This window comes from Gambusia affinis, linkage group LG06 (genome assembly GCF_019740435.1).
Source record: "Gambusia affinis linkage group LG06, SWU_Gaff_1.0, whole genome shotgun sequence".
NCBI classification, from domain to species: Eukaryota; Metazoa; Chordata; class Actinopteri; order Cyprinodontiformes; family Poeciliidae; genus Gambusia; species Gambusia affinis.
The window spans coordinates 31,431,047-31,457,720 of NC_057873.1; the positions used below are offsets into that span (position 1 = coordinate 31,431,047).

Sequence of the window (26,674 nt, forward strand, 5' to 3'; positions counted from 1 at the left end):
ACTGAGAGACCATTTAAAGCCCTTTGCAGGTGTTTTGAGTTAATCAGCTGATTAGTTTGTGGCACCAGGTGTCTTCCAAATTTAACCCTTACACAATATTCTAATTTTACCTGTATTCTAAGATGGCAATGCCAAGAAAATATTACAAAAGTGGTTTCAGGAGCATGGGAGCACATCTCATTTCACCAGAGTCTGGAGTTTACCCTCGATGCTAATCTTCAGGGGAAATTCATGGAGAGATCTGACTCACCTGCTACTTGCATTTACATTGCAGATGTATATATACATTTAAATGCTTATGTATTTTGAAAAGGAAGTACTTCTGTACTTTCACTTGAGTAGATTTTTCACCAAGCAACTTTTTACTTTTACTTTAAGTTGAGTAAAATTTGACCATTAGTGTCAACACATTTACTCAAGTGCTAGTGCTGAGTACTTTGTCCATCACTGGTTGCATATAGTGAATACCTAATTTTTGCTCTACTGATCAAATCTAAAGGTTCTTCAACAAAATGCTAGTGTGTGACATTTTCTTTTGTGTGGGCAGTTTGCATTTAAGTTGTCATTCAATCGCTCCAGATAATTATTTATAGTTTGAGGCTGAGCACTTTCTGATGGTAATTTTATCAGTGCAGATTTGTGAGAAAATATTCCATCTATCTGCTTCAGAAGAAATGCTAACAAATGATTAAAACAGAGGCAAAATTATGCAATAGAAGTACATTTGAGGAAGCTAGCAAAATAATTCATCTGTGTTATCTTAGAGCTATATAACAAACAATGAAGGTACACCTTAAATGCAACACAAGCTACTTTCACCATGGAGATGTAATAATGGGATAACATTTTCATCTCTTATGGAACTAAGCTAGCCAAGCTCTCGTTAGCTTCTTTAGCCACTGTTTCTGGCTTACCTTTGATCAGATCAACAGTTGACTTCTCAGTAATGTAATTTTTGTCCTTCTGATTGCGCCACACCAGACATCATGCAAATTCCAGCAGGAATAAGTAGTTCCACTTTAATGTTCAGCTGGTTCATCTCACTGGTTTCTCTGTCACTACAAAATCATGTGTGTAAGAATGTAACCAGGCTCAGTGTGCAATGGGAAACGCATGTAAATTTCCACCTACATATTTCGCAGATCAATAGACAGCCTGAGTTTTAGTCTGAAGGCAAAGTTCTGTGGTTTGAGTCAGAAAACAAGCCAGAAAGCCTTTCCTGAGTTTGTTGCAGAAGACATAAACTTTTTAGCAAAGCATGAAACCAGCTATTGCAGCCTCTCAACAAGTCATGAGTCATTTGTTTTTACTTCGCTCCAAGTGTTTTATACACATCTAAAAAAAAGAAAACTCATTTCCGAAGAAAATAAGGTATATTTTTGCAAAAGAGTGTTATCAAAACTGTATGTGTTTGCCAAGAACAAAGTTTTTATTAGATGTATACTGGTAGACAGCTATATAGGCTGGGTAGAATATTTTGTATGTACCTCACAGATGCAAAAGTTCAAAGTAAAAGAAGAACAACTTCCGTGCCACGAGACCTGCGGCGCTCGGAAGCTCCTGCAACTCTAAATCCAAAATGTGGAAACAATATATCCTTTTTTGAATTCAGACAAGGAGTACAGGCCAAAGGAGTCCAGGTTTTCTTTCAACTTTCCCAATGCTTCCAACCCCTAATCTTGACTGCAGATGCAAATAGTCTAAAAAACGTCCCCCCCATATATTTGCATTTAAACAAATAGATAAAAGGTCATTTTGAAAACCTGCCTCCTGATGACTGCAGAGTAAGGTGCCATGTGTCCCTGCCCTCTTTACAGAGTGGTTATAGCTCTCTGAGTGGCACGCCAGTCAGTATGGTGCTGCACTCCTGCACTGAGCCACTGTAGGCAAATACAGCTGAGGGAGAACAGAACAGCTTCTGTGGGGGTGTGTGTATATGAGTGTGTGTGAGTACATGATACACCGTTCGGCTGCATCATGGACACAGGTAAGACTTTTTCATTCATGCATATGCCCGTCTTGCTTTTCTTAAAAGAAATGTTATGAAAATCAGTGTTGCTATGAAGAAATCAAAATTCTCTGCTGTTTTTTGTTGTGCCAGAATGCTGTGATTTTCATTACTGTGTGGGACAGTAAGTACCCCGAAACTTGTTAGATCATGTTTATCTCTGCAGAGAGCACTTCTTAAAACAGGAATATGAGGAAACCTACTGTCAGAAACTATTTATGTCAAATTGCACAAATGTTGTGATTGTTTTAAAAGTTGAGTAAAACCATGACTTTCTTTTCACTTAGAATTATAGAAAAAAAAAGGGAAAAAATTTAAAATCCAGATTAATTTTTTTTATTTTTATTTTCAAGAATCTCTTTGCTGGGCAGATTTGGAGCTTATCTAAAAGATCCATTCAAAAAGCTGGGGTCTTTTACATACAGTTTTTTTGCATGCAATTTCCGTTTGCATAATAAAGTTTGCATTTTCATTGAGTTTAGACCTTTGCTTCCCAGGAATGTCCCCAAATCACACCAGCATCAACGTGAGATTTATAAAAACCAATACCAAAAATGACCTGTTTAATAAATATATGGGATTTGTCATTTCTATCAAAATGCATGCTTTTTCATTAACATGCATAACATGCATATTTTCATTTCATTAATAAAAGAAAAACATGCATGGCATTTTTATAATGCCCATATCTTCCTACCTTTTCCCTCTGCCTTGTTGAAATCAAGTGTTTCTAGCTAATTGCTTCATTTTAGTTGTCCATTTGCAACGACCAGACCAACGGCAATTTCCATGACATTTACACACACAAGCACAAGGACTCATTCACCTATATGCATAAAACTGTGATGTATTCAAATGAACACACATTGGTGGGAATGGATGAAAATTTAGATGAAGTTGTGTAGGAGAATGAACATTTTATAGATGAGATCAAATCTCCTCTCAGTGTCCGTTTTTTTTGTTGTTGTCTCTACTCTTCAGAATATTCGAAAAGAGTGTACCAGGGTGTTCGGGTTAAACACACAGTGAAAGACCTGCTGGCTGAGAAACGATCCCGACAGACAAGCGGGCCCAGATATCCTGTAAGCACCAACCCTTTTTGCTATTGTAAACTCCTGTGCTGTCTGTCCCCCTCATCATCCTTCACCCAAACCAAACACCGTAGCCACAGTTGACATTCTGTTGGATGACACAATTACTGCACTGCCTTCAAATATTATCCTCTCCCTGTTTACATTTACTGTTGTTTTGTGCACTAATAAGCCACTGGTTCATTGACCACCTGTACGTGCCTCCCCCCCTCTGTATCTGCTGCCCTCAAGGCCTCATAAAGACCATCTGTAAATAGTTGAGCACAGTGTGTGTGGATAAAGACAAAGCACAGAGTTCTATCCTAACCTCACAAAAGAACATTGACACAATGCATGCAAAAGCAATGGCCATGATCTTCAAAAAAATAAAAAGCTCCCTGGAGGTGGAGGTGGAGGTGGGGTGAGGTGGGGTGAGGTGAAGGGACTGGCGACGCAGGGGAGACAGAGAAAAGGCCAATGCAGGAGGTTGCCTATGCAAAGTTTGATCAACACACACCTGCCAGCCGATATTGTCCTCAGTCATGAACGGGCTCCAGACAAACCTCCTATTGTTGTCAAGCGCACACACGCACACACACACACAAGCTTGAACATACAGACAAATTTGGCTGTGTCTTAGATGCCTGCATGCACAAGCAAGACTAGCTTTTCATTACCACAAGCTGCCTGTCAAAAGGCTTTTATAGGACAGTATTGACTCATTGGTTTCTGTCTAATGGTGGCATGTCCACTCTATAGATATGCAGACTGCTTACTGCTCAGCCAGTTAGGAGATAGCATGGGATACAATAAGACAACAAACCTGCAGAAGAAAACATACCTTCACTTTCTGCTCTGGAAATTTCTGCAGAGGTTCATAACTTCAGTGGATGAGAGTTGTTTATAGTTGGGATTTCTCCATGGAGAATACATAACAAAGTCTGCTGTGCCAGAGCTAAAAGGATTTTATGCAAACAGGTTACACTGAGGCAAAGAAGCCTGTAAAGTGAAACATGCACAGGGAATACTGCTTCATGCTGTGTTTCCATTCCAAACATGTGCAAATCTTTGTCTAGACTAGACAAAGATGTCAAAAAAAACCACAATTTTGCTATAAATTTGTTAAAAATCATGTCAGCAATGGATGCAAACAGTAATATGGGATTATATTTATAATTCAGCCATGGCACTAGTGCTATATTTGTCATCTTATTCAGGCATTAGAACAAAAAGCCCCTCATACCTATGTATGCGGAATTTTAGAGAAATTACAGTCATCGATTTTACAGAATAGAATATGATATGAACTGCCTGATGCTGTCAAAGCTCTGGTGAAGCCAGCTGTACATTGTCCAAAAAATAAATCGCCATCCTCTCACTACTTCCTGTCATCTTCTGAGCCAGCAGTAACATCTGACTGTTGATCATATGGCTCACCTCTTGTAGAAAAAGTGTTTCCATTGTCATTTTTGTAAAACACATCTATTTTGATACTGCCAAAAATGACCTGATCCTTGCGCAAAAACTAAGTTATTTTAGGTTTTATAGTTTTATGGTTAATGGTAACAGAAATATCTCTCTAAAATCTCTATGTAGCCACTTTAGAAAGCCACACAGGCTGAAGCCAACATCTTTGTTCAAGCCTGGCTAAGACCAAAAACTTCTGCTATCTCCAGTTCCAAATAGTCATAGAGGCTTATGGGAACATCATTTTATAAACTTCCATATAAAACACCAACCAATGCTAAGTTGGCAACAGTTCAAAGGTATTCAAATGAGTCTGTCTGTTACTTTTGAGAGCAGACTTCTTTTAAGATGGTAGAAGTTCTTCTAAATCTTGCCCACAATCAGAAGAGCCAATATCTTTAAGCTTCATCACCAACTAATCTAGACTCAAGATGAAGAGATAAAAGTGTTATTTACTGGAGGTTACAGAACTACTCAAAACCTTTTAAATGAAAAATCCCAAGATATCCAAGAAGAGTCAAATATTTGCACCTGAAGTGAACATTAGCAGATATGTGTTCCTCATGAACATTTTTGTGCACTCTCAACCACTGTTTAATGTGTAAAACAATAAATAAATCCACACAGTTATCGTAATGAGATGAGCAGATATGCTATTTCCCTTATTTTCTTGACATGCAACAGTTTTTGCAATGAGCATAAAGGAAGCATTAGCCTTTTGTAGTGATCATACATTTGTTAGACATGGAAACTTTTATTTTTTTTCTACTTTTAATTGGGAGCCACTGAGCTTGATGTGAATTATGTCATTCAGACCAGTGAGGTTGGAAGGATGCAGTTCTTCCCATACAAAACATGGTGATTAAAAACCTGTTCTGCTTTGCATATGGTTTAAAAAAAAAAGAAAATACAGACGCTTTAAATTCTGACTCTGATATTCTGATATTTTACAATTTTATTATTTTAATGGACAGGTGTAGCATTTCCATTTTTGTTTTACGAGTGATGACAAAATAGAATCCACTGGGGTGTTGGGGAGGTGTACACTATTTCTGTTTCTGTGTTGAAAGCTGAACTCCATGTTCATAAGATTTCAGCCCAGACACCACAAAACAGCAGTCGAGACGCTTCATTCAGAGGGTCAGTGAGTTCACGTCTGTTGCTGAAGAATGTTTTCAGTTTGCTGAAGGCAGCAACAGCAATCTTAAACAGCTATCATATTGCCAGCTTCAGAAATATTAATATGCAAATCTAATAGTCAGCAAATCCAACTTATTTTTACTTGATGCATTAAGAAAAGTGAATGTGATTCAAATGTAAACAATAGAAACATCATACAGCCCCTATTTATTTGGTAAAGACTTGTGCTTAGTCCTGAGCTTTTTACTCCAGATTTCTATGGCTGCAAGATAAACAAAACTTCTTTAACAAGTCCACTCCACTTCAACATTTAAAGCTACTGGCCACTAAAATTATACAGTTACACACTTTTAAAAAAATGATTTATGATTATGATGTTATGTGAAAATAGCAGAAGTTAATCTATTATGCTTTTGGTTAGCTGTTTTTTTCTTTAGCTGTAGATATTTACATATATTTTGTATTAATAAACCTTACCAAGCTCCGCCCACAACCGACCCACGTGACCGCAAGTCTCACAAGCAAAGCCTCGTAGCGCATTATTTCTATGTAAACATGACTCCATTAGTGCATCATTTCTACCAGATTTTCAAAATATATCAGCTACTAGAATGGACAGAGGAAATAACAAGTTCATGTCATCATCTGGGAGGAGGTTACTGGTTTCTCAGTCACAAGCTGGTTGCAAACCTGAGGCCAGCAAGTGTCAGTCAGTTATGGTAGACCTGAAATTTGATTTGATGATCTCAATATGAGAAACTACAGACTGATAAGAGGAACCAAAGAGCTCTGTTAAGGTAAAGAAGCCATTTGTTTGTTAAAATTTTATTAAATATATTTGTTATATTTGATGTTTGTTATGAATGACTATAGTCACAAACGAACGAGGTAATTAGTCCAACGTTTAGAAACTACAGCGGCTGTAATGAGCCACAGCAAAGGTAAACAAAGGTAAAATAACCTGAACAGGTGATCAACTCAAAACCACTCGTACCTTTTTACTCTGTCTCTCTTTATAGTTTAAGCACACTTGTTACCTATCAACCGCCTGCGCCCCGCAAGACGAGCAAAGATTACGTTAAAAACAAAACATTCAGTCCGTTATGATATCAAGTTTCCAGGCTTGATATTTATTTCTGGATTATTAATCAGCGTTTCCCTGAACACAGCGATGGTTGATTGACCAGCTGTACTTGGTGCTAGAGTGGCTAACACGAGTGACAGTTTAGTCCAAAACCTTTTCTGCTAGGGTGACCAAACGTTCATATTTCCTGGGACATGTCCATATTTCACGTCCTGTCCCGGGCGTCCCGGGATATTTTTAGAAAGTGAGGAAATGTCCTGTTTTTTGCAGGACCCGGTCCAACGTGTCGCGGTTCCCCCCCCGGTCCAACGTGTCGCGGTTCCCCCCGGTCCAACGTGTCGCGGTTCCCCCCGGTCCAACGTGTCGCGGTTCCCCCCGGTCCAACGTGTCGCGGTTCCCCCCGGTCCAACGTGTCGCGGTTCCCCCCGGTCCAACGTGTCGCGGTTCCCCCCGGTCCAACGTGTCGCGGTTCCCCCCCGGTCCAACGTGTCGCGGTTCCCCCCGGTCCAACGTGTCGCGGTTCCCCCCGGTCCAACGTGTCGCGGTTTCTAGTCACAGTACACGTTGCATATTGATCTGTTTAGCTAACGTAAGACTGTGTAGCAGACAGGCTTCAAGGTGTAGAAGTTGTATCGGTAGTATGCTGTACTTAGCTAACGGGAAGCTCGTGTTTGTGAGACGGCCACCCACGTGACCACGTAGGATGGGCATCAGCCAATGAAAAGCGGTCCCTCTGGTAAGGTCCATGTATGAGAAGCAAGTCAACATAAATAATTGACATAATTCAAAATGTTTAATACAACCACTGACAGCCACTCGGGGAAAAGTTATGACAATTCTAAGGGTTCCTGACCAACAGGAGGCCCTCCACGATTTTTTTTTTTTGTTTTGTTTTATTGTTCATAAAAATTTTCAAAAATGGGGCCCTGTCAATTACAAAATTAATTATACTGTGTTTTCTAAAATTACTTTTAGCAGGATAATATAAAGGTTCCCCCTCCCAGACCAAAAAGCACACATCTGTATTTGCCCTGAACCCCCCTGGATCGGCATGAAATGGTTTGTTCCTGCTTAGCTTGACTGTAACGATGTTCAGCAACAGTCAGCAGAAGACAAGAATGACTGTGGCAGTTACTATGCAGCTAAGAAAAGTAATAAAGTTAGGTTTTCAAAAAATAGAGAAACAGAAAGAGAAAAATGTAAAAGTGTCAATTTATCATGCAGTTTTTCTCCAAGAGAGATGAGTAGACTGTGTGAGATTATCAACCATTCAGCATAGTTAGCTTAGCTACAGACTGTTTGCCTCCATTTCACTAGCATTTAATGAATTAAGGAAAGAAATTACCAACATATTCATTTATTGAACTTGTACTTGTAACAACAGATGATTCAGTCAGCAGCAGCTCTAACCCACGTTCCTCCTGACCCGTCCTCTCCTAAGTGAAATTAAAGCTGCAGTATGTAAGTTTTATAATTTTTTATTTTTTTTTTACACATTTGTTAAAACTGTGATTATGTTGTGACAGTACGGTATGAGAAATAATCTGTGAAAAATCTATTTCCTCTGCCTTCTCCCAGTACTATCTAGAAACAACCAATCAGAGACAGGAGAGGTTTAGTGCTGTCAATCACAATCTCATGTGGCTGCTCATTCCTATGCTGTAGCTAGCACAGACTGTTGTGAATGCTCAGTCTAGTTAGCATAGCTACCAATGTCAGCAGATAAACATTTTTTTCTGCAATAATAGTTGTTTCTCCACCATTAGCACATTTAGTAGTGAGTGAATGAGGTTGATTGACAGCGCTAAGACCCTCCTACTGGTTCTGATTGGTTGCTTTGGCCGGAATGTTGCATTACTAGCAATAGTAGCTCAGTGACGAGGTGGAGGAGATTGATTGTTTTCACAGATTAACTGTCTCATAAGAAACTGGCACGGCATGGTGACAGCTTTAACAAATATGGAAAAGAACAAATATTTTATTAAAGTTATATACTGCAACTCGAATAAAATGCAACTACATAGCATTTTTTGAGAAGTTTGGATTGCTTCATGTATATTTTGCATCTTGCCTATGACTGTTGCTGGAGGGAAGAGACATTTCAGTAATCTAAAACGAATAGAAAATTTAAGAACCTACTTGGATATTGTATGTGGACTGTCGTATGTAAAATTCATGAGCAGTAAATATTGTGGTAGTTATCAGTATTGGAACAAAGAAAGCAAGACAGTTGCAAGCCTTTAAAATTGTGATGCTTTTGATAGGTCTGATAGACTCAAGAAATTGCAACAGCAGCTGTGAGGGGGGCCCAATTTAATTTTTGTCATGGGGCCCAAGATTCCTGGCAGCGCCCCTGCAGCCAGTACTGACAACCTGTTATTAAATTTGCTTGCAATTTATGAGCAAAAGAGAAACCACTTTATGCCTGCTGTTGTGTAATTATGGACTGTAAAGCACCACGATTGCTCCAATTTCATAAGGAATTTTAACTTAAATTTGGACTAAATTACTTTTTTTTCAACAAATAATCAAATCTCATGTAATATGTGTATGACACACAAGAAAAACTCTGAAACATATAACCCACAAATAAGTGAAGTTACAGCCATCGGACCGTTTCTCTTTGGGAGATCAGTCTACCAAGAAAACTGTCCAACTTGCCAGGATTTGAAATCATACCATTATGTTACATTTTCATAGGTAGCCTCAAACTAAACATGACATGATGCATTTTAGGCCTTCCACCAGGATTCAAAAATGTTTTAGTCAAAGGTCAAATGGTCCGATGAGTTCTAGATGAACTCATAGGACTGAAAAAACTAGTTACAACTAACTTCCTGTTATTAAATTTGCTTACAATTTATAATCAAATTATTAAAAAAAACTTTATCTCTGCAAGTGTCTAATTTTGGAAAGTAAAAGTTAATGAGTGCTGTCAAGATATACATTTTAATATACAAGGGGAAAACACATACCATTTCAAAAGGAGGGCGGTGAAAACAGATACCCAATTTCCTTTGGCTGTGTGAAAAATCATACTTAGAAAAGAATAGTCTCCCATTAGTTTCTAAAAGAAGATTTTACCAGTTTATTTTTGTTCCAAATTCCTTAGGATCTTGGATTGTTTTTGTGTTCTCACTATTTTGCTCTACATTGATTATTCTCTTTCTTTGATCAATTTTGTTTCTGTTTTACTTTTTTCCTAACTATTTTTAGTTATTTATTATGTTTCTTAAGTCTAGTTATTTTTTTAATGTTAGATTGGTTTTCCGAGCGGGCGGTCACTGTGAGGCCGGAGCGGCGCTGAGCTGCAGGGCCGCCTCAGGCTGCTTGCAGCTTTAATTTTTTTTTTTTTCCCTTTTGTGTATTCTGGTTCCTAGTTTTTCCTCCTCATCATGCTGGTGGTTCTGGGTTTTGGCTTTTGTATTCATCATGCAGGCTGTCCATTTTTGTTATTCGTCATTCTGTTTTCATTAAAACTATTGTCTACTACTTGACGTATTTGGGTCCACTTTTCGAACACCTCATCATGACCAAATTGACTTCATTTTTATCATCACCATTATTTCATTCTGGGCTGCACAGTGGCGCAGTTGGTAGAGCTGTTGCCTTGCAGCAAGAAGGTCCTGGGTTCGATTCCCGGCCGGGGATCTTTCTGCTTGGAGTTTGCATGTTCTCCCTGTGCATGGTGGGTTCTCTCCGGGTTCTCCGGCTTCCTCCCACAGTCCAAAAACATGACTGTCAGGTTAATTGGTTTCTCTAAAAAATTCTACCTAGGTGTGAGTGTGTGTGTGCATGGTTGTTTGTCTTGTATGTCTTTGTGTTGCCCTGCGACAGACTGGCGACCTGTCCAGGGTGACCCCGCCTCTCACCCGGGACGCAGCTGGAGATAGACACCAGCAACCCTCCCGACCCCATTAGGGAAGAAGGGTGTAAAGAAAATGGATGGATGGATGGATGGATTATTTTATTCTATTGAATTGTTTAAAATAGCAATAAAATAGTCACAAGCATATCTAACTTAAAAGTCAGAAAAAATTAAAGCAGGTTTGTCTCTTGAGATAATAACTTCATATTGCTGCAAGTCGATAGTAACTATCGCATTACTGAAAATATGAAATTAAAGTTATTTATCCACCCAGAGTTTCTGAACAATTGTCTGCTCAAACATAAAGTTAGCTTGGTTTTACAAGGTTGCTGTAATATTCCACCAACACTTCACTTAAAACACAGATAGCTTTACATTTCTTTTCTGAAGGACTAGCTAACCCGGCACATGGTTACAAAATACTTGTGTAACTTCTTCTACTGAGGATCTTTTCACAGCCAGAAATGGCTGCTAGCGTTAGCTTATTCAACTTCTCCGTTTCTATACTGTTATGTTTTAAATTATTAGTGTGTGTCAAGCCTTATTTAGTTATCACCGTCTGACAACTAAATAACCAGTCATGTCCCACATGTTATCCAGAATATTCATTTTTCCTCACACATTAAAAGTCGGTCCCAACTGGAGTTTCAATTCTATAAAGTTTCTATCATTTGTTTCTAAACACTGATGCAACTCTAACTCCACAAATACAACTAGACCTGCATGCTTCTGTTAGTACTTTCTTTATGTTTAGTGGTTTGCTTTAAAACTAGGCTATCAGTAGCATGTCTGATTTGACATGGCTCAGTGATAAGTTAGCTTTTGATGGATGCAATTCAAGGTATTGGACTGTGGGGAAAGCTTACAGAAAACCTTCTTATTCTACATCAGACTTAACACTTTGCCTTGAACTCTGTAAAATTCAATAATTGATTCAGCTGCACTATATAGCTGCCTACTGCAAAAGACCACAAACATATGCTAGGAGCTACCGCAGTCTGTTTCACTATCAATATCATTGTGAAAGATGAGAAACACTTAAACCTTTTAGTAGAAACAGGTTTCATTACCACAATAAAATGAATAACCTAAAGTACATTTTGGATGACTTGGGTTTTCCCCTCTTGCGTTAAGAAATCTGTAAATATGAACAGCAGAACTCTGAGCAAACCTTTATGTCTTGATAAATGTAAACATTATTAAATGGCTTGTTTTAGCAGCTCCTAAGTTGTCCTTTTGTATCATTGCTGTATCTTGTTTTCTGCTTCACATAATTAGAAGAGTTAGTTTAGATTTATCTGTTTGTCAAGTGCTCAAAAGGGTTATTTTAAAAAAGTTCTAAACTTCTTTAACAAACACGTAGTGACAGTGGACAGTTGATTGACTTTAATGTTCCAGGATGAATGTAGTGACAGAGCAGAAGAGAACTTTTTTAACTTGAGTTTGAGAAGACAGACAAGAAACACAAAAACACAGATTCACTGAAGCACTAGTACTTTAAATATTAAAGAAAATTTAGAGCATTAATGGCAGTAATGGCCCCTTCTCCTGGGAGACAAACAAACAAGGAAGCACTGAGCCTGTTCTTAAATCTAAAGGATAAAAATGACTTATGCAAACTATATTTGATTTCTAAATCTGAATCTAAATTTGCTGCAATTATGGGATCTTTCCCTAGACCAGCTTGGGAAGTAGAATTGTCCGTTTTGGATATGGCAAAAGTTGGTAATGAAAGAAATCAAACATTTTCATTAAGTATCTGATGGTTTATGATGACTGATATATAATTACTTCAATGTCACCTCTTAAATATGTCTCTGTCTTATGTAAGACTTTAGATAAATACAGTAGTCTCACTTTGAGACTGTTTTGGTAAATTTTATTGGAGGAACCTTGTGTTATAGAAAAAAATCAAATATGTAACCTTATTTAAGTCAAAAACAGATGTTATTTACAACTTTAGAAGCACTTCATGTGCTTGTCAATGCAGTATTTACATGCATGGTTGTGAATGTTGCTTTGGTAGCCATTAATGACCACAGGCACATAGTAACGATAGCCGTTCCCTTCCTATGTTAACCAATGCCAGGTTTTATCTCGGAGCATAAAAAGACCATTGAGAGAGTAAAGCTAGCTCTGACCACAGTAATCCAGCTCATGCTGGAACATGAACCGGGACAGCAGGAGTAAAAACATCTCACATCGTCCCAGTTTAGCAGCTTTCCCCAATCTGACAATTTGCATCCAGGTGCATTTAGACATTCTGCTTTAATACTACAATTATGAGTTGAGGCAAAGCAAAAATAAAAACTGGATTCAGGAAATTTTCGACATTTCCATTTACAATTTAATAGCAGTGTTGGCAAAGGTTAGCTAGCCAGTAAGAATTTCCCAGGGTGTGATTGGTTTTCTTTTAAAAAAATGTAAATGTGGAGTATTTATTAAAATGATTTCTATATGTCGAAGTACTGAAACATCACAAACAGATAAATTAAAAGAGGTAATGGAATAACTTTAAAGTGAACTTTTATGAAATATTGATTTCAAAATTGCATTTTGAAATGAAGCAAAATTTATTTGGTTCTGACATGTGTCATATCCTGTTTTGAATAGTAAGAAAGATTTTTTTTTTCGTTTTGGAAACCAGGAAAAGTCACTCCCACACTTCCACCCCCAACCATCAACCATCAACCACCTCACCCCCTCCATCCCCCACCCCGACTGAAACACATTATCTGACTGAGCTTGAGTGAGCTGATTTCCATACGCAGCCTTCAGAGATGCAGTGAGCCGTACCTGGGCCACATGAGGAAGTCTTGGCGCTGGCAAATCGCATTCAAATTCTGCCCCCAAAATTTGCGTGTGCCCTAGCCAACATGGGCTTAATATCAACTCTTTCATGTTAGCACTATGCAAAACAAGAGGCTCTGTCATTTTCTGTCCTGTGTGAGCGGCCCAGAGTGTCTGCACTGTCTGCATGTCTTTAGCTCTGCATGAGTGGGACTGCCAAGAAATAGAAACTCTACAAATGGTCGGTCCTTTTTGGCTAGAAAATGTAAAAAAAAAGAAAATCGAAAAAAAGAAGTAAGTGTAAGAAAACATACTTCAGTCTTTTTCTTTTTTATTTTTGGAATGTTCTAGCCATATTGAAAACATTTTTATTCTGTTTGGCTTGTAACTATTTTTCATACTGTCAAGCCTCCATTAAAAAAAAATCTGGGTATCCACCTCATTCCTAGCCGCCATGAGGCTTTGCATGATTTATGGGCCCAACTTCCGCTGCAAACCGGAACCACCATTTGTTTACGTTAGCAACTCGCTAACCCACTTTCCACAGAGGTTTTAGGCTATGAAATATGTGGGAACAGCAGCTATCACAGCTTACATGTGGCAGTATTGTGTTACTGCTGCCTACAGCTAATGCGGGGAGGGGTGGCGACTTGAAGAAGCGGCTGCAAACAACCCACACTATAGCATAGTGAGCTACTTCACTAACTCAGTTGCTTTGGAGATGCAGATTTTCTTCCGTTGGCTTTTTGTCCACACAATGAAACGAGCACACATAAAGCATTCTGGGTTTTCTCTTCATGTTTAGAAGTTTTAGCCAAATTCTTTTTGTTTCTTTATCTGTCGGCAGGTGATGAAAACTACCTCTTATCACAGAAACTCTGCCTTTTTGTTTCGGAAGCATGTTCACAACACACCTGTTGCTGCAGCCACAAACTAAACTTAGTCTGATTATAGTGTCAGCACAACAGTTACCTGAGCTCCACAAGGGCAGATACTTTCCAGTGGCAAGCTGCTCTCTATAACAGGTTAATGTGTGATTCGGTTCGGTTCTGGTCCAGTGGGGAGATTCTCACAGCAGCTGTGGTCATTTCTCCGCTGATTTGCAACGGAGAACCTCGAGGTTCTGGTTGTGATGGACTAAATAAACCCAGATAGTTTATTTTGCCTTAGAAAAATGTGTTGCTGGTCTAAACATAATGATAAAGACTCAGATCATGGACTTTATAATTGTTTAAATTCAAAGAAAGAATCAAATTCCCATCACTCCAATATTATGTAGTTCTGGTGTTTTACACTGTCGGTGCAGAACAGCAGCTCAGATCTCTGACCAGCTTCTCTGCTTTTCTCTTTATTACCGTCAGTTCTTCAGAGAAATGAGCTGCTAGCAGTGCTGCTAATTCACAATCATTCCGTAACAAAACGTAATGATTGTGTTCCTGTCGCTCCCCGTGATTAAACTCATAATTACGATCCTCTGTACTGAGCAGCTGTCTGATAGCAGACAGTATGTCCATAAACAAGTTTTACTAAATATTGCACAATAACCGAAAAGAGATGTAACTACTATCATGAATATAAACTAGCAAAAAAACCTACAAATTACAGTGAAATACTGCTGCTTCAGGTGGGCGCTGAAAGTAAGACCCTTATTTGTGTCTCCAGTTTCCCCCAGTAAGCCTAATAATCTAAAAATCATTTTAAACACAGTTGTGATGAAATTGGATTATTTCAGATTCTCATGCATAGCTCAAATACTGGAGGGTTTCCTCCAGAAAACCTGAGAAGCCCTTTGCTAGGGGCACTAGGGCCGCCCACCAACAGCCCAGCATCCTACTACTTTTATGTTAAAAACGTTAATAATTACCCAAATCTGATGTACATGAACAGGTATCATAAATAACACTGATGTGAAGCAAACGAACAGGTGCATGGGCGGTACAATTCATGCTGACTCTCTCACTTCCAGTTCAATCAGTCAACTATAAACCTAGCTTAGTCTGTCTTTACTGTCACTGTTGCTAGTATATTAAAAACCCTTTGTAAAAATAAACAAAGAATGCTTAGTCTGGGGTTGGGGTGGCAAGTAAAGCCTGGTTTATAATAAACTCGGGGAAACCCTGAATTAAAGCGCTACTTCTTCCTCACAGGGAGGATCGACTACTCCTCCTGCGTTTGTCCAGATGCCAGGTATGTCTCAACATTGAATCTCTAGACTTCTACCGGTTCCAAATGTTTGGCTCCAATAATCCCAGCACATTATTTTTGCATATCATGTGACAAATGTTTTCTTACAGGATCACACATGCTGCCCAGCTACTACAGCATGAGGCGTCCCTTCATGTCCGATGCAGACTTTTGCACATCCACCAAGCAGTTTCCTTCCGATGTCTATTCTTCCACACAACCCTCCTCTATGAGCAGTTACTCCTCTCTCATCGACAGCTACTACCCAGAAACCTTTGGTGACTACCGTAGCGCAGCCACCTTCTCTGGCTCTGGCAGCTCCTTCTTGCCCTCGTCAACCATTTCCTCCCTGCTGCCAACTTTTAACGGAGATTCACCGCATTTATTTCTGGTAGGATTCTGAGCACTTTGCAAAGTTTTTATATCCCTTGAACTTTTGCTGACAAATTGATACATATTTGTACATAATTATGAAGTGGAAAGAAAATACTATATGGTTTTAATTTTCTCGCGCACCCACAATTTTGTTTTTGTTCATAGAGCGTCAATTCGAGAATGGTACAACTGTGGCTCCCATCAAAGGCATCTGATGCTTCACACTTCTTGAATTTTCTTTAGAACCTAATTTTTTTTTTTACAATGAATAAATTCTTCTAAAATTGCAAACACAAAAGCATCTATGTGTTGCTCACCACTTTTATTTTGTTTGCCATTTAATTTGATCGTGAGCAGCTGCAGACCAAAAGCATTCAACCACTTTTGCTTAAAAATGTTTTGATCCCAAACCAAAAATAGGAAACATTCGACTCAAAAAGAACTGTGTACCTTTTTGTTAAGGCAAACCTGCAAGATCTCCACAAATATTCAGGTTTACAATAATTTACTGATCCATGTCCTGCGAAACTCGGACTGCTTTGCTTGCATTAAAAATATAAAACGTTGAATTTTTGAACCAGAATACTTTTACCTAGTTGATGTTGACCCACATGACAAAATGTTTTGATCTGGTTTAGATCAAAGCATATTTTTGTGTTTGAATGTCCTAGTCAAAGTCCAGGCTTAAATTTATTTGAGAATGTGTGGGAAAATGGATGGAGAGCATTGATGCTCTCCATCCAATCTGACTAAGCTTGTTCTGTCTGATAATACCCCAAAACACCTAAAACTAAACAGAGATTGACAGAGAGGCATTCCACATCCAAAACGTTGGTTTTTGTTGGTCTCAATAAAACTATATTGTTTCAGCATTACTAAATTTGAAGAAATTTCTTGGATAAAATACTTCACAAAGAACCAATCTTAATTTAATCTAGTTGACAAACAGCTCTGATTATTTGTTGAACATGCTAACATTATAGACATAAAATTAATTTGCTTTTATGATAATCTTTTATAGCAAAAAATGATTATTTTTACATGAAGGTAAATTATTTTAACATCTGAGCATATTATGCTAAATGGAGTCATCACATTATTTTCAATCACACATCAATGGTAATTTTCTGGCTTTGGTGGCAGGTACTTCCTTCTCTTCCCTAGCAACAGGATATTCAACATAATACAACACTGTGTGGTGACTGTAGGAGATTTATTATCTGCACATGTCTACACCCACTTTCTCACCTGGAATGGATACAAGCGCTGTGCTGTAAACGGCAAGAGGGAAGTATGGGAAAAAAGTGTTTTCAGTTTGGATCTTTAAAAACATTCCCTGCTAAAGTTATCTGTGAAACCTGCTGCTGGTTCACACACCCTACAAAATAAAAGATTTTACACAACAGCTTTTTGCTGATTTGAGCTTGAGAAAAATTAATATAATTCAACAACCACTGTTACAAATGGGATTGGTGTGGTCGTGTAAAATTAAGCTTACTGAAAATTTCAAAGTAAAAGCCCCATTGTTCCTTTCATACTGTCTCCATATTAAGGTGATCAAAGTTCAGTGTGATGTTGGCTCAAGACGAAGATTCCATGATTGTCAATGCACACTTTGAACTTCACTGGACTTTCAAAATTAGGCCCAAACATACCCTCCAAAATAAAACCATTCATGTTTTACATAACAGCAGTTGCATATTTGGCCCTTATAACATTTGTATAACAAAACTTCTGTGACGCATGATTGGTGTGGCCTTTTACAATCGAGCTTACTGAAATTTTCAAAATGAATGCCTCAGTATTCCTTGGCTACTTTATGTATTTTAACCTGAGGAATTGTACAGTGGGATATTGCCTTAAAATATAGGCTTCATGCTTGTGCTCCAACACATTCTAATAGTATCTTCAGCATGCTAGTGATAGTCACACATACTAAATGTAGCATTTAAGGTAACCTTAAAGCATGATGTTGAAACTATTCATCCTACTCCAAATGCTCCATTTAAAGCACAACATTGCTGGGAAAAGGAACAGTAATACCTCTGCAGGTAGTACAGAGGGATAATAATAATTGGCCCCAGAAAACTAGACTGGTTCCTGTAAAAGGTTCCAGTTGTGGAAATGCTCCTTGTGACTGTCAGTTCCATTTAAAGACTGAAAAGTTTTATAGTTTCAATCAGAAATTGGAATATTGGAATTCTGACTTGGAAAGTTGGAGCTTCCTCACAAACTCCAAATTCAGAAGTCCAAAATGGCTCCCAACTGTTATAGGGGAGGTATGATTTGTCCCCTTTAACATCATTACAGGTTTTGGGATTTACATGCGTTTACACATCATTACTGAATGATCCGCACATGGAAGGGGGCGAGAGGTAAGAGGGTTAAATCAATGCACCAATGTAGCAGTGGTTTGGTTTCACACTGGAGTGTCAAACAGGCCACTGTTCACCCTCTCACTTGTGGTGGCTTTGCACCAAGAACCACTGAAGAAAAACACTGAAGGAAGCAAAATAAAAACCCTCTGAAGAAGACACTGAACACAACTTCCTTCTTCACCAAATATAAAGAACATAGTGGTTGGGAGGATTTATATTTTGTCTTTGATGAGTCTAGCGCTAGTGCTAGACTAATGTTTGTTTTGGTTGCATTTATCTAGAATGTTCTGGATAGGTTTGCTTCCTGCTTTTGAGGTGGTCTCTGGCCTGCTCGCCGTTTACATATGCATTCGAACCACATCAGAGTGTACTTCCAATTCAAACGAGACGGGTTTGTAGGCAGACCAGAGTTCACCATTTTGGTCTCAGTTGCACATTCACATCTCCTCAAAACAACCAGACTGTTTAGTTAAAGCAGACTAAACCGTGGTGATGTGAAAGCACCTGTAATCACTATGACGAGTATGGGACACTCAAAACCATTTTGCAAAATGTGTTTGAGATCAGAGAGCAGAGACAATAAGTGTAGCTTTCGTTTTATCTGAGAAGTATAAAAGAAGTATAAAGCATCAGATCGGTCACAGAATCTGATGCTGATAACAAGACTGATGACAGAACACAGCAGCTGTGGTTGCTACATGTAGCTTGCAGTGCTGTATGGAGGGTTACCATGGAGAAAAGCTATTACTGGTACTCAGATGAAAGTTGCATGTTGTTAGCCACGCCAAAATACTTCTGCAAATTCAGATGCAACTCTGACATTCCTAAAGAATGCAGATCAACTTGTATGATGAGAAACAATGTATTCAATAAATGGTAGTTGTATGTTTTTTTGCTAACTATGATCGGAAACAGGCCTGTAGTTGCAGTACTGAACTTCTATTTGCACTCCTGACAGTCTGTATCTCATTAAATTAGCTACATATAAAATACAATACTTACAGGTTTACAAACAAATGTTTGTAAACCTGCTCCTTTAATGTTTAAATGTGTCAAACTCTGAGCACTACATTGTCACTGGTTTGCATTGCTAACAGCTGTTAGCCTGACCTCTGAGCACAACAATTTGCAGTTTCCACTAGTTTTCTGAGTTCCATCTTGGACAAAGCTAGGTTTGGTGTTATCTCATTTTACTTACGAAGTGATGTAATGTAAACTACATCAGTGGTCATCAAAAAAACTGCAACATTAGCTTGATGTTCTAGTACCATATTTTTCAGACTATAAGGCGCACTGGATTATAAGACGCAGTATCAGTGAACGGATCTATTTTTATATAAGACACACCAGATTATGAGGCGCATAAAGCGAAAAAAATAGTCGGATAGGTCAGACTTTATTCAAATCATTAACAATAACTGTCAATATTACACAAAAAAGTACATTTACTTTTTCAATCATTCATCTTCTACAAATCCATCTAATTCATCGTCTTCCGTGTCGGAATTTAACAGTTGGGTGATAGCAGCATTAAGCAAGCCCGGATCTCTCTCGTCATCATCCGTTTCAGTCTCATTTCTGTTGCTTGGCTGTTCATTGATGATTCCGGCCTTCATGAAAGCGCGGACGACAGTTGAGACCGATATCTTAGCCCAGGTGTTGAAGCACCGTACGTATCAGGAAAAGTGGTTCGCCACCCCAAAACAAGTCTGTCTAGACTGCACAGAAAGCTGACTCCACCAGGTTTCTGACCAGCAGCAATTATGCTTCGACAATCAAGGGGAGTGGCTTCGTTGATTACCAAAGTCGTAATAAAACATACAGTACACTGTTCATACATATGGTGCACTGGAATATAAAGCGAATTGCCAATTTTTTTTGCAAATAGAGGGATTTTATGTGCACCTTATAGTCCAAAAAATACGGTACTTGAGTTTGTTCCAGTCAGATTATTCCTTAACAGCATAATTCTAATGCAAAATTTTGTTAAACCTAATAATTTGAGGTCATATTTCATTTTCAGACTCTTGAGATGATATCAAACACAGCATGAATGCAGTCCTCTTTTTAGAAGTGCTAAAATGTGTTTTGGGAAAACATACTATGTTCCGTAAAAGTAGACGCTGTGAAAAAAACAAAAACCTATCACCAAATAGATGATGCCGTGACAGAAGACCTTTTGTGATGGCTGAAGATCAGGATGCTATCTGATGAGGAAATGAATAACTGAAACGTTCTTCCTCTTTGTTCATGTTTTTCTGCTTTAGCGTGACTCATGGGACCAGTCGGGACCTGAGCCAGTGTCCCAGGTGGAGGGCCTCTGTCCGGACAGTCTGGGTTCTGTCAGTGTCCCACCCTCAATAGCCAGCCCGGAGCCCTCTGGGAGTCCATCCCAGTACCGCTCCCCCAGCCGCGGCTCCTCCATGGGGCCTGTCTCCGGCAGCCAGCCGTACACCCTGCATTCACTGGAGGACGTCCACTACCACCCTTTGACTTCTGGCGGCACCTACTCTGTGCCCTCCTCCTTTCCCTGCCCCCCGTACATGAGCAGCCCCGTCAGTGACCTGGTGTCCAAGATGGTGTCGGAGGACATGGCGGAGGGTCACAGCGGCCTCCCAGCTGGCACTGAGGCCCACTCTTCGTGGGCTAAGGAGGACGGGGTGAGCCCCTGGTCCCCCTATGAGCTCCGGAGGGCCTACTGACCTGAGTGTCCAACCAAGACTGTGAGGTCAGAATGTCCAAATGAATTAAATTTCACAGACTTTTCCAATGAAAAGCACTGAGCTTGACATAAAATGTCAGAGATGTGTGTGTTTTTTTTTTTTTTGGACATTCATCATTATTGTTTTATTCAACAGCTAATATTTGTACTTTAATAACAACTGAGTAGTAATTGGTTGACTAAGTTGGCCAAAACGATGTGGTAGGAGGATCACATTTACTTACTAAAAAGAAGAAAATAAAGGGGTTTTATTATTATTATTATTATTATTATTATTATTATTATTATTATTATTATTATTGTTGTTGTTGTTGTTGTTGTTGTTATTGTTATTGTTATTACATTTTTTGTCTAGTTTTCAGCCTTGTATTATATGTAAAAAAGATTGGAGAAAATGGCAACTGAAACTGACACAAATAAAATGCATTTTATTTGTACATGTTCCATCTACAAACTACTCCACTGTCTTCCTACAGAGACGTGAACAAAGTCTCTGCTTTACTTCTCTTTGGATGTTTTTAAGTCTCTTTTTGACATGATAAAGCAGACAGGAAGATATGGGGGGGGGGGCTCGGGAGGGTTGGAGATACAAATGTAGTTGTTTCTTAAAAAGGGGGGGGGCGTTGTGAGGATCGAGACCGATGCAGTTGTTTCTTACTCATTCTGCTGCATGGTGGCGCGCAAGACATAACGATAGCATCCGGTTTAGGATTTTCAAAATAAAAGCTCCTCCAGACTCAATACATAGAACGGATATATTTAATTCTTTCTTGCGGGCCGGTACCAATTGGTCCACAGCCCGGTGGTTGGGGACTGCTTATGTAAACTAATCAATATTTCATTTAATATTGCCTTTGAGTCATTGTGACTCACAGGCAACTCTAGACAAATGGGTTTTAGCCCTAATGTTTCTGCAGTTTTTCAGTTTTCTGAAGTTTGTTGAAGACTGTTTTTTCTTGTAATGTTGATCATTATAACTCACAACTAATGAAAACCCCAAATTTAGTATTTCAGAAAATTAGAATATTACTTAAGACCAAAACAAAAAAAGTATTCTTAGAAATGTTGGCCAACTGAAAAATATGAACATGAAAAGTATGAGCATGTGCAGTACTTAGTTGGGGCTCCTTTTCCCCAGATTACTGCAGTAATGCGGTGTGATGTGGAGCGGATCATTCTGTGGCACTGCTCAGATGTTATGAGAGTCCAGGTTGCTCTGATAGTGACCTTCAGCTCTTCTGAATTGTTGGGTCTGGTGTATCACAGCTTCCTCTTCACATTACCCCATAGATCGTCTATGGAGTTGAGGTCAGGTGAGTTTGCTGGTTAATTAAGAATAGGGATACCATGGACCCTAAACCAGGTACTGGTAGCTTTGGCTCTTTGTGCAGGTGCTAAGTCCTGTTGGAAAATTAAATCTGTATCTCCAAAAAGTTGGTCAGCAGCAGGAAGTGCTCTAAAACTTCCCGGAAGATGGTTGCGCTGACCTTGGACCTCAGAACACACAGTAGACCGACACCAGCAGATGACATGGCAACCCAAACCATCACTGACTTTGGAAACTTTGACTGGACCTCAAGCAACATGGATTCTGTGCCTCTCCTCTCTTCCTCCAGACTCCATGACCTTAATTTCCAAAGGAAATGAAGAATTATCTTTCATCAGAGAACAAAGCTTTGGATCACTCAGCAGCAGTCCAGAGTCCTTTCTGTCTTTAGTTCAGACAAAGTGCTTCTGATGCTGTCTCTTGTTCAAGAGTGGCTTGATAAAATGAATGCGACAGCTGAAACCTATGTCTTATCTGTGTGTGGTGAGTCTTGAAGCTCTGACTCCAGCTGCAGTCCACTCTGTGAATTTTCCCTACATTTTTAAATGGGTTTGTTTCACAATCCTTTCCAAGGTGCAGTAATCTTTTCCATCTTTCTACATCTTTTTCTTCACTTCACCTCTATGAATGTGTTTGGACACAGGGCTCTGTGCACACCCAGCTTCTTGATGTTTGTGTCTTACCTTCTTGTGCAAGGTGTTAAAGGTCATCTTTTCGACAACTGTCAAGTCAGTAGTCATCCCCGTGACTGTGTAGCCTTTGCATATGTTTTGAGTTAATTAGCTGATTAATTAACTCAAACCAGGGGCCCCTGGCGTCCCTGGTGTGTGGCACCACAATATTGAACCTTTTCATAACATTCTAATTTTCTGACGTGCTGAATTTGAAGTTTTCATTAGTTGTCAGTCATCAACACTAAAAGAAATAAACATTTGAAATACATTAGTCTGTGTGTAACGAATGAATATCATATACAAGTTTCACTTTTGGAATGGAATTACTGATTTAAATCAACATTTTCATGATATTCACATTTTTTGACCAGCACCTGTATAATTTTCCTCCCATTTTGCAGTTGTGCATTGCTTTGTGTTGGTATTACTAAAATCTTAGTAAAATACATTAAAGTTTGTAATTATAATGTATCAAAATGTGGAAAGGTCCAAGGAATAGGAACATCTTTGGTAGGGTAAAGGTTAGGGATTCAAGCTCTCAATGACTTTCCCCACCTCGTCCGTCGACTGGGTGGTTAAAGGAAAGCCAGAGGCAATACATGGGCCACCACACGCCATCCACTGCTTCCCGTTCCAACTGGAAGCACCCGAGCAAAGAATGAGTGCCTATCTACATTTAAACATGATCAAATTGTCTTAAAACCAACTAAAATGCCTAAAACTGTAATAGGACTCCCCAACTAACCTCAGCTAATTAATCTGAATGTCAAAAAGGCAATGAACCCATTCCCAAGTGTCTAAAGGTACTAAGTGGAGCAGTAAGGAAAGCATGTTTTTACACTGCAAAACCCAAAAGACAGTAAATTCTAGCAGTAGTTGAGCACATAGTTATGGTAAACCTTCAGAAGGGCAATCTGCCTTGAGAGGGGTGAAAATGTAGGAGTCCAGGTTAACTTGAGGTAAATCGGTGTAATAAAGCAACACCAATTTACCTAAATTATTAAATAAATATTAATTAAGGACACATTGTCAATAGTGCACCTTGGGGTCTCTGGGTGTTTCGGACCATTACCAAGTTAAGAATAGGGTAGCAGTTTTTGGATTCAAAATAATCCCAGCAGGTTATTTTGGAAAATCTGCTGGGATTTCCCAAAATAATTTGTTTGGAATTCAAAATGTTGTGGTTTGAAAAGACATGAGAACTTTTTGATGTTTTTAATACAGTTTTGTTATGTCAGTTACCTCTTGATGTAGCTTCTGTCTGACTTCCAAATGAATGCTTTTACCTTTATCTCAAGTTAGACATGTTAATAAAAGACCAGGAATGCAGTTTGTTATTTAAAACCACTGCATGTATAATTCGTATTCTTTCTACATAGATTCCTATTGATTTCCTCTTTTTAACCATTAAAACTTATTGAACTGAAGTGAATTTTCAGTCAATAAATTAGGAAAGATTGTATTCATTTAATAACTCCACAGCTTAAAACCACAGCAATTTAATTAATCCTTGTCGATCACAAAGCCGGCCCAAGATTATTTGAGGTCAAGGGCAGCAATTAATTTGGTGTCAGTTATAAACAATAATCTTGTTTTTTACCCCCAAGCTTGGTTGTGTTTTGCATTTAACTTTCTCAGCATGACTTGCTAATTATTTTACAGAATTTTTTTGTTTGGCTTTAGAATGACTTACTTTACATTAATTTGGATTACATGAATTAAAAGTACTGTAGATAAACAGTAACGAGGTCATTTATCTGACTTTGTGGTCGTCCATGTCTGTTTCTCAGTGCAGGCTCATCAGAATAGGGAAGGAAAGGCCAATAATTTAATTATACACACAAAAACAAATCAACTATTGTAATTTTATTAATCTGTTTTTATCTAAAAACATAAAAATAAACCATCATTATAAAGAATATCAGGATTTCCCTTATATGATCACAACTGGTACATTTGTCACTGTAAAATTCAAAATAATTTTTAAGATTTTCTACTAACTGAAAACTTACCTCACATACGCAGTCTGAGTGAGCTTAAAAGTAGCTCAATTTAAATGTATATTACAAAAATTTGCTTCCTTTTGTTGCTTAATAGCAAGTTGCCTTATCCTGCTGAGAGAGCAGGGGCCAGGGGCCAATCTTTACAAACTAGTAATTTCTGCTGTCTGGTCAGCCTATTAAGCTCATTTAGAGCTGCAAATGTCACACGAATTTATGAAAATAGACAACTTATAATTTTAGATAAATACCTTCTCTGGGAAGTTTAAAGAACTGTTATTTTATTTCTAATTTTATGATTAAAAATAAAGATAAATTTAAAAACTTGCAAATATGAGAATGGATTTTCTTTTCTCAGTTTGATGAAAAATGATGTTCAAAAACAACAGCAGCAAAAATCACAAAGATTCAGACCTAATGGCAAGAAAACCATCCTAAACAAATGTCTGATTTTGTGTCATTCTTTGAGGAAATTCAACACAACTTTTGTCAGAAGAAAAGCTGAAACCTGCATTTATTTTCATGTCAAAAGAACCAACAAATATTTTAAAATATTAGTTGGTTCTTTGTCATGTTAACCAGTGTTATAAAGACTCCAAAAGTTAAGGAAGGTTTGACATGGTGAAGGTACTTATTATACAATATTAGGAGAAAATAATATTTTAATCCGCTACATCTCTGCTACATTATTACCATTTCTGCTCTGGTGATAACTCGGTAAAGGATTAGGCATGTCACCGCGTGATGGCGCTACTGTGCCGCCAGAGCAAAAGGTGGGCGGAGAGCTGGAGGGAGAGAGAGACAGAGAGAGAAAGAGAAAGAGAGAGAGAGAAAGAGAGCGCGCGCCGGGACTGCGAGGCAGAAGACGAGAATTTATTATCAAAACTGGAGGCAAGAAGATGGTGTTAAATTCATATATGTAAATATCAATATCAATATCAATATATATATATATATATATATATATATATATATATATATATATATATATATATATATATATATATATATATATATATATATATATATATATATATATATATATATATATATAAAGTCGTCATCTCATATTATGATAATGTAAAATATCTTAATATTGACCAAAACAAAATAGATATAACTACTGTACTGATGAGCATCCAATTGAAGAGGTGAGAGTTAGGATCATTAAAATATGCACTGCATGAAATAAATTGGCTGTATCAAATTTTAACAGCAGGGAAAATTAAAGAAAATTATTAGAAACCTTTAAAAATATTAAAATAATAAGATGTGCTATTTCATTAAATTCAAATGCAAACAACACGTTCTAAATGTTAAGCACATCAACAGTTATTTAATGAATAATATGTGAACAATATTTTTACATGTATGTACTTTTGTGTGATTTTATTGGATCAACATTATGAGAAATGTCTTAATATGTGATCAAAGACATATATATATATATATATATATATATATATATATATATATATATATATATATATATATATATATATATATATATATATATATATATATATATATATATATATATAAATAACAAACAAATGTAAGATTTTTTAGAACCGTGTATTTTGTCAG

General features: G+C 38.0%; 1 protein-coding gene across 2 annotated transcripts; it reads left to right on the forward strand.

The window, feature by feature from the left end:
• Window positions 1-1,827: 1,827 nt before the first annotated feature.
• On the forward strand, window positions 1,828-21,478 carry LOC122832597 (uncharacterized protein C11orf53 homolog). Of its 2 annotated transcripts, XM_044119499.1 has the most exons (5): window positions 1,828-1,987; window positions 2,990-3,090; window positions 15,575-15,614; window positions 15,722-16,002; window positions 20,632-21,478. In XM_044119499.1, exons 1-5 carry the CDS (start codon window positions 1,978-1,980, stop codon window positions 21,064-21,066), a joined length of 867 nt encoding a protein of 288 aa, XP_043975434.1. In that variant the 5' UTR covers window positions 1,828-1,977; the 3' UTR covers window positions 21,067-21,478. The 2 variants fall into 2 exon arrangements, with proteins under 2 accessions (XP_043975434.1, XP_043975436.1); XM_044119501.1 differs by lacking the exons at window positions 1,828-1,987; window positions 2,990-3,090 and adding an exon at window positions 13,340-13,721.
• Window positions 21,479-26,674: the final 5,196 nt, after the last annotated feature.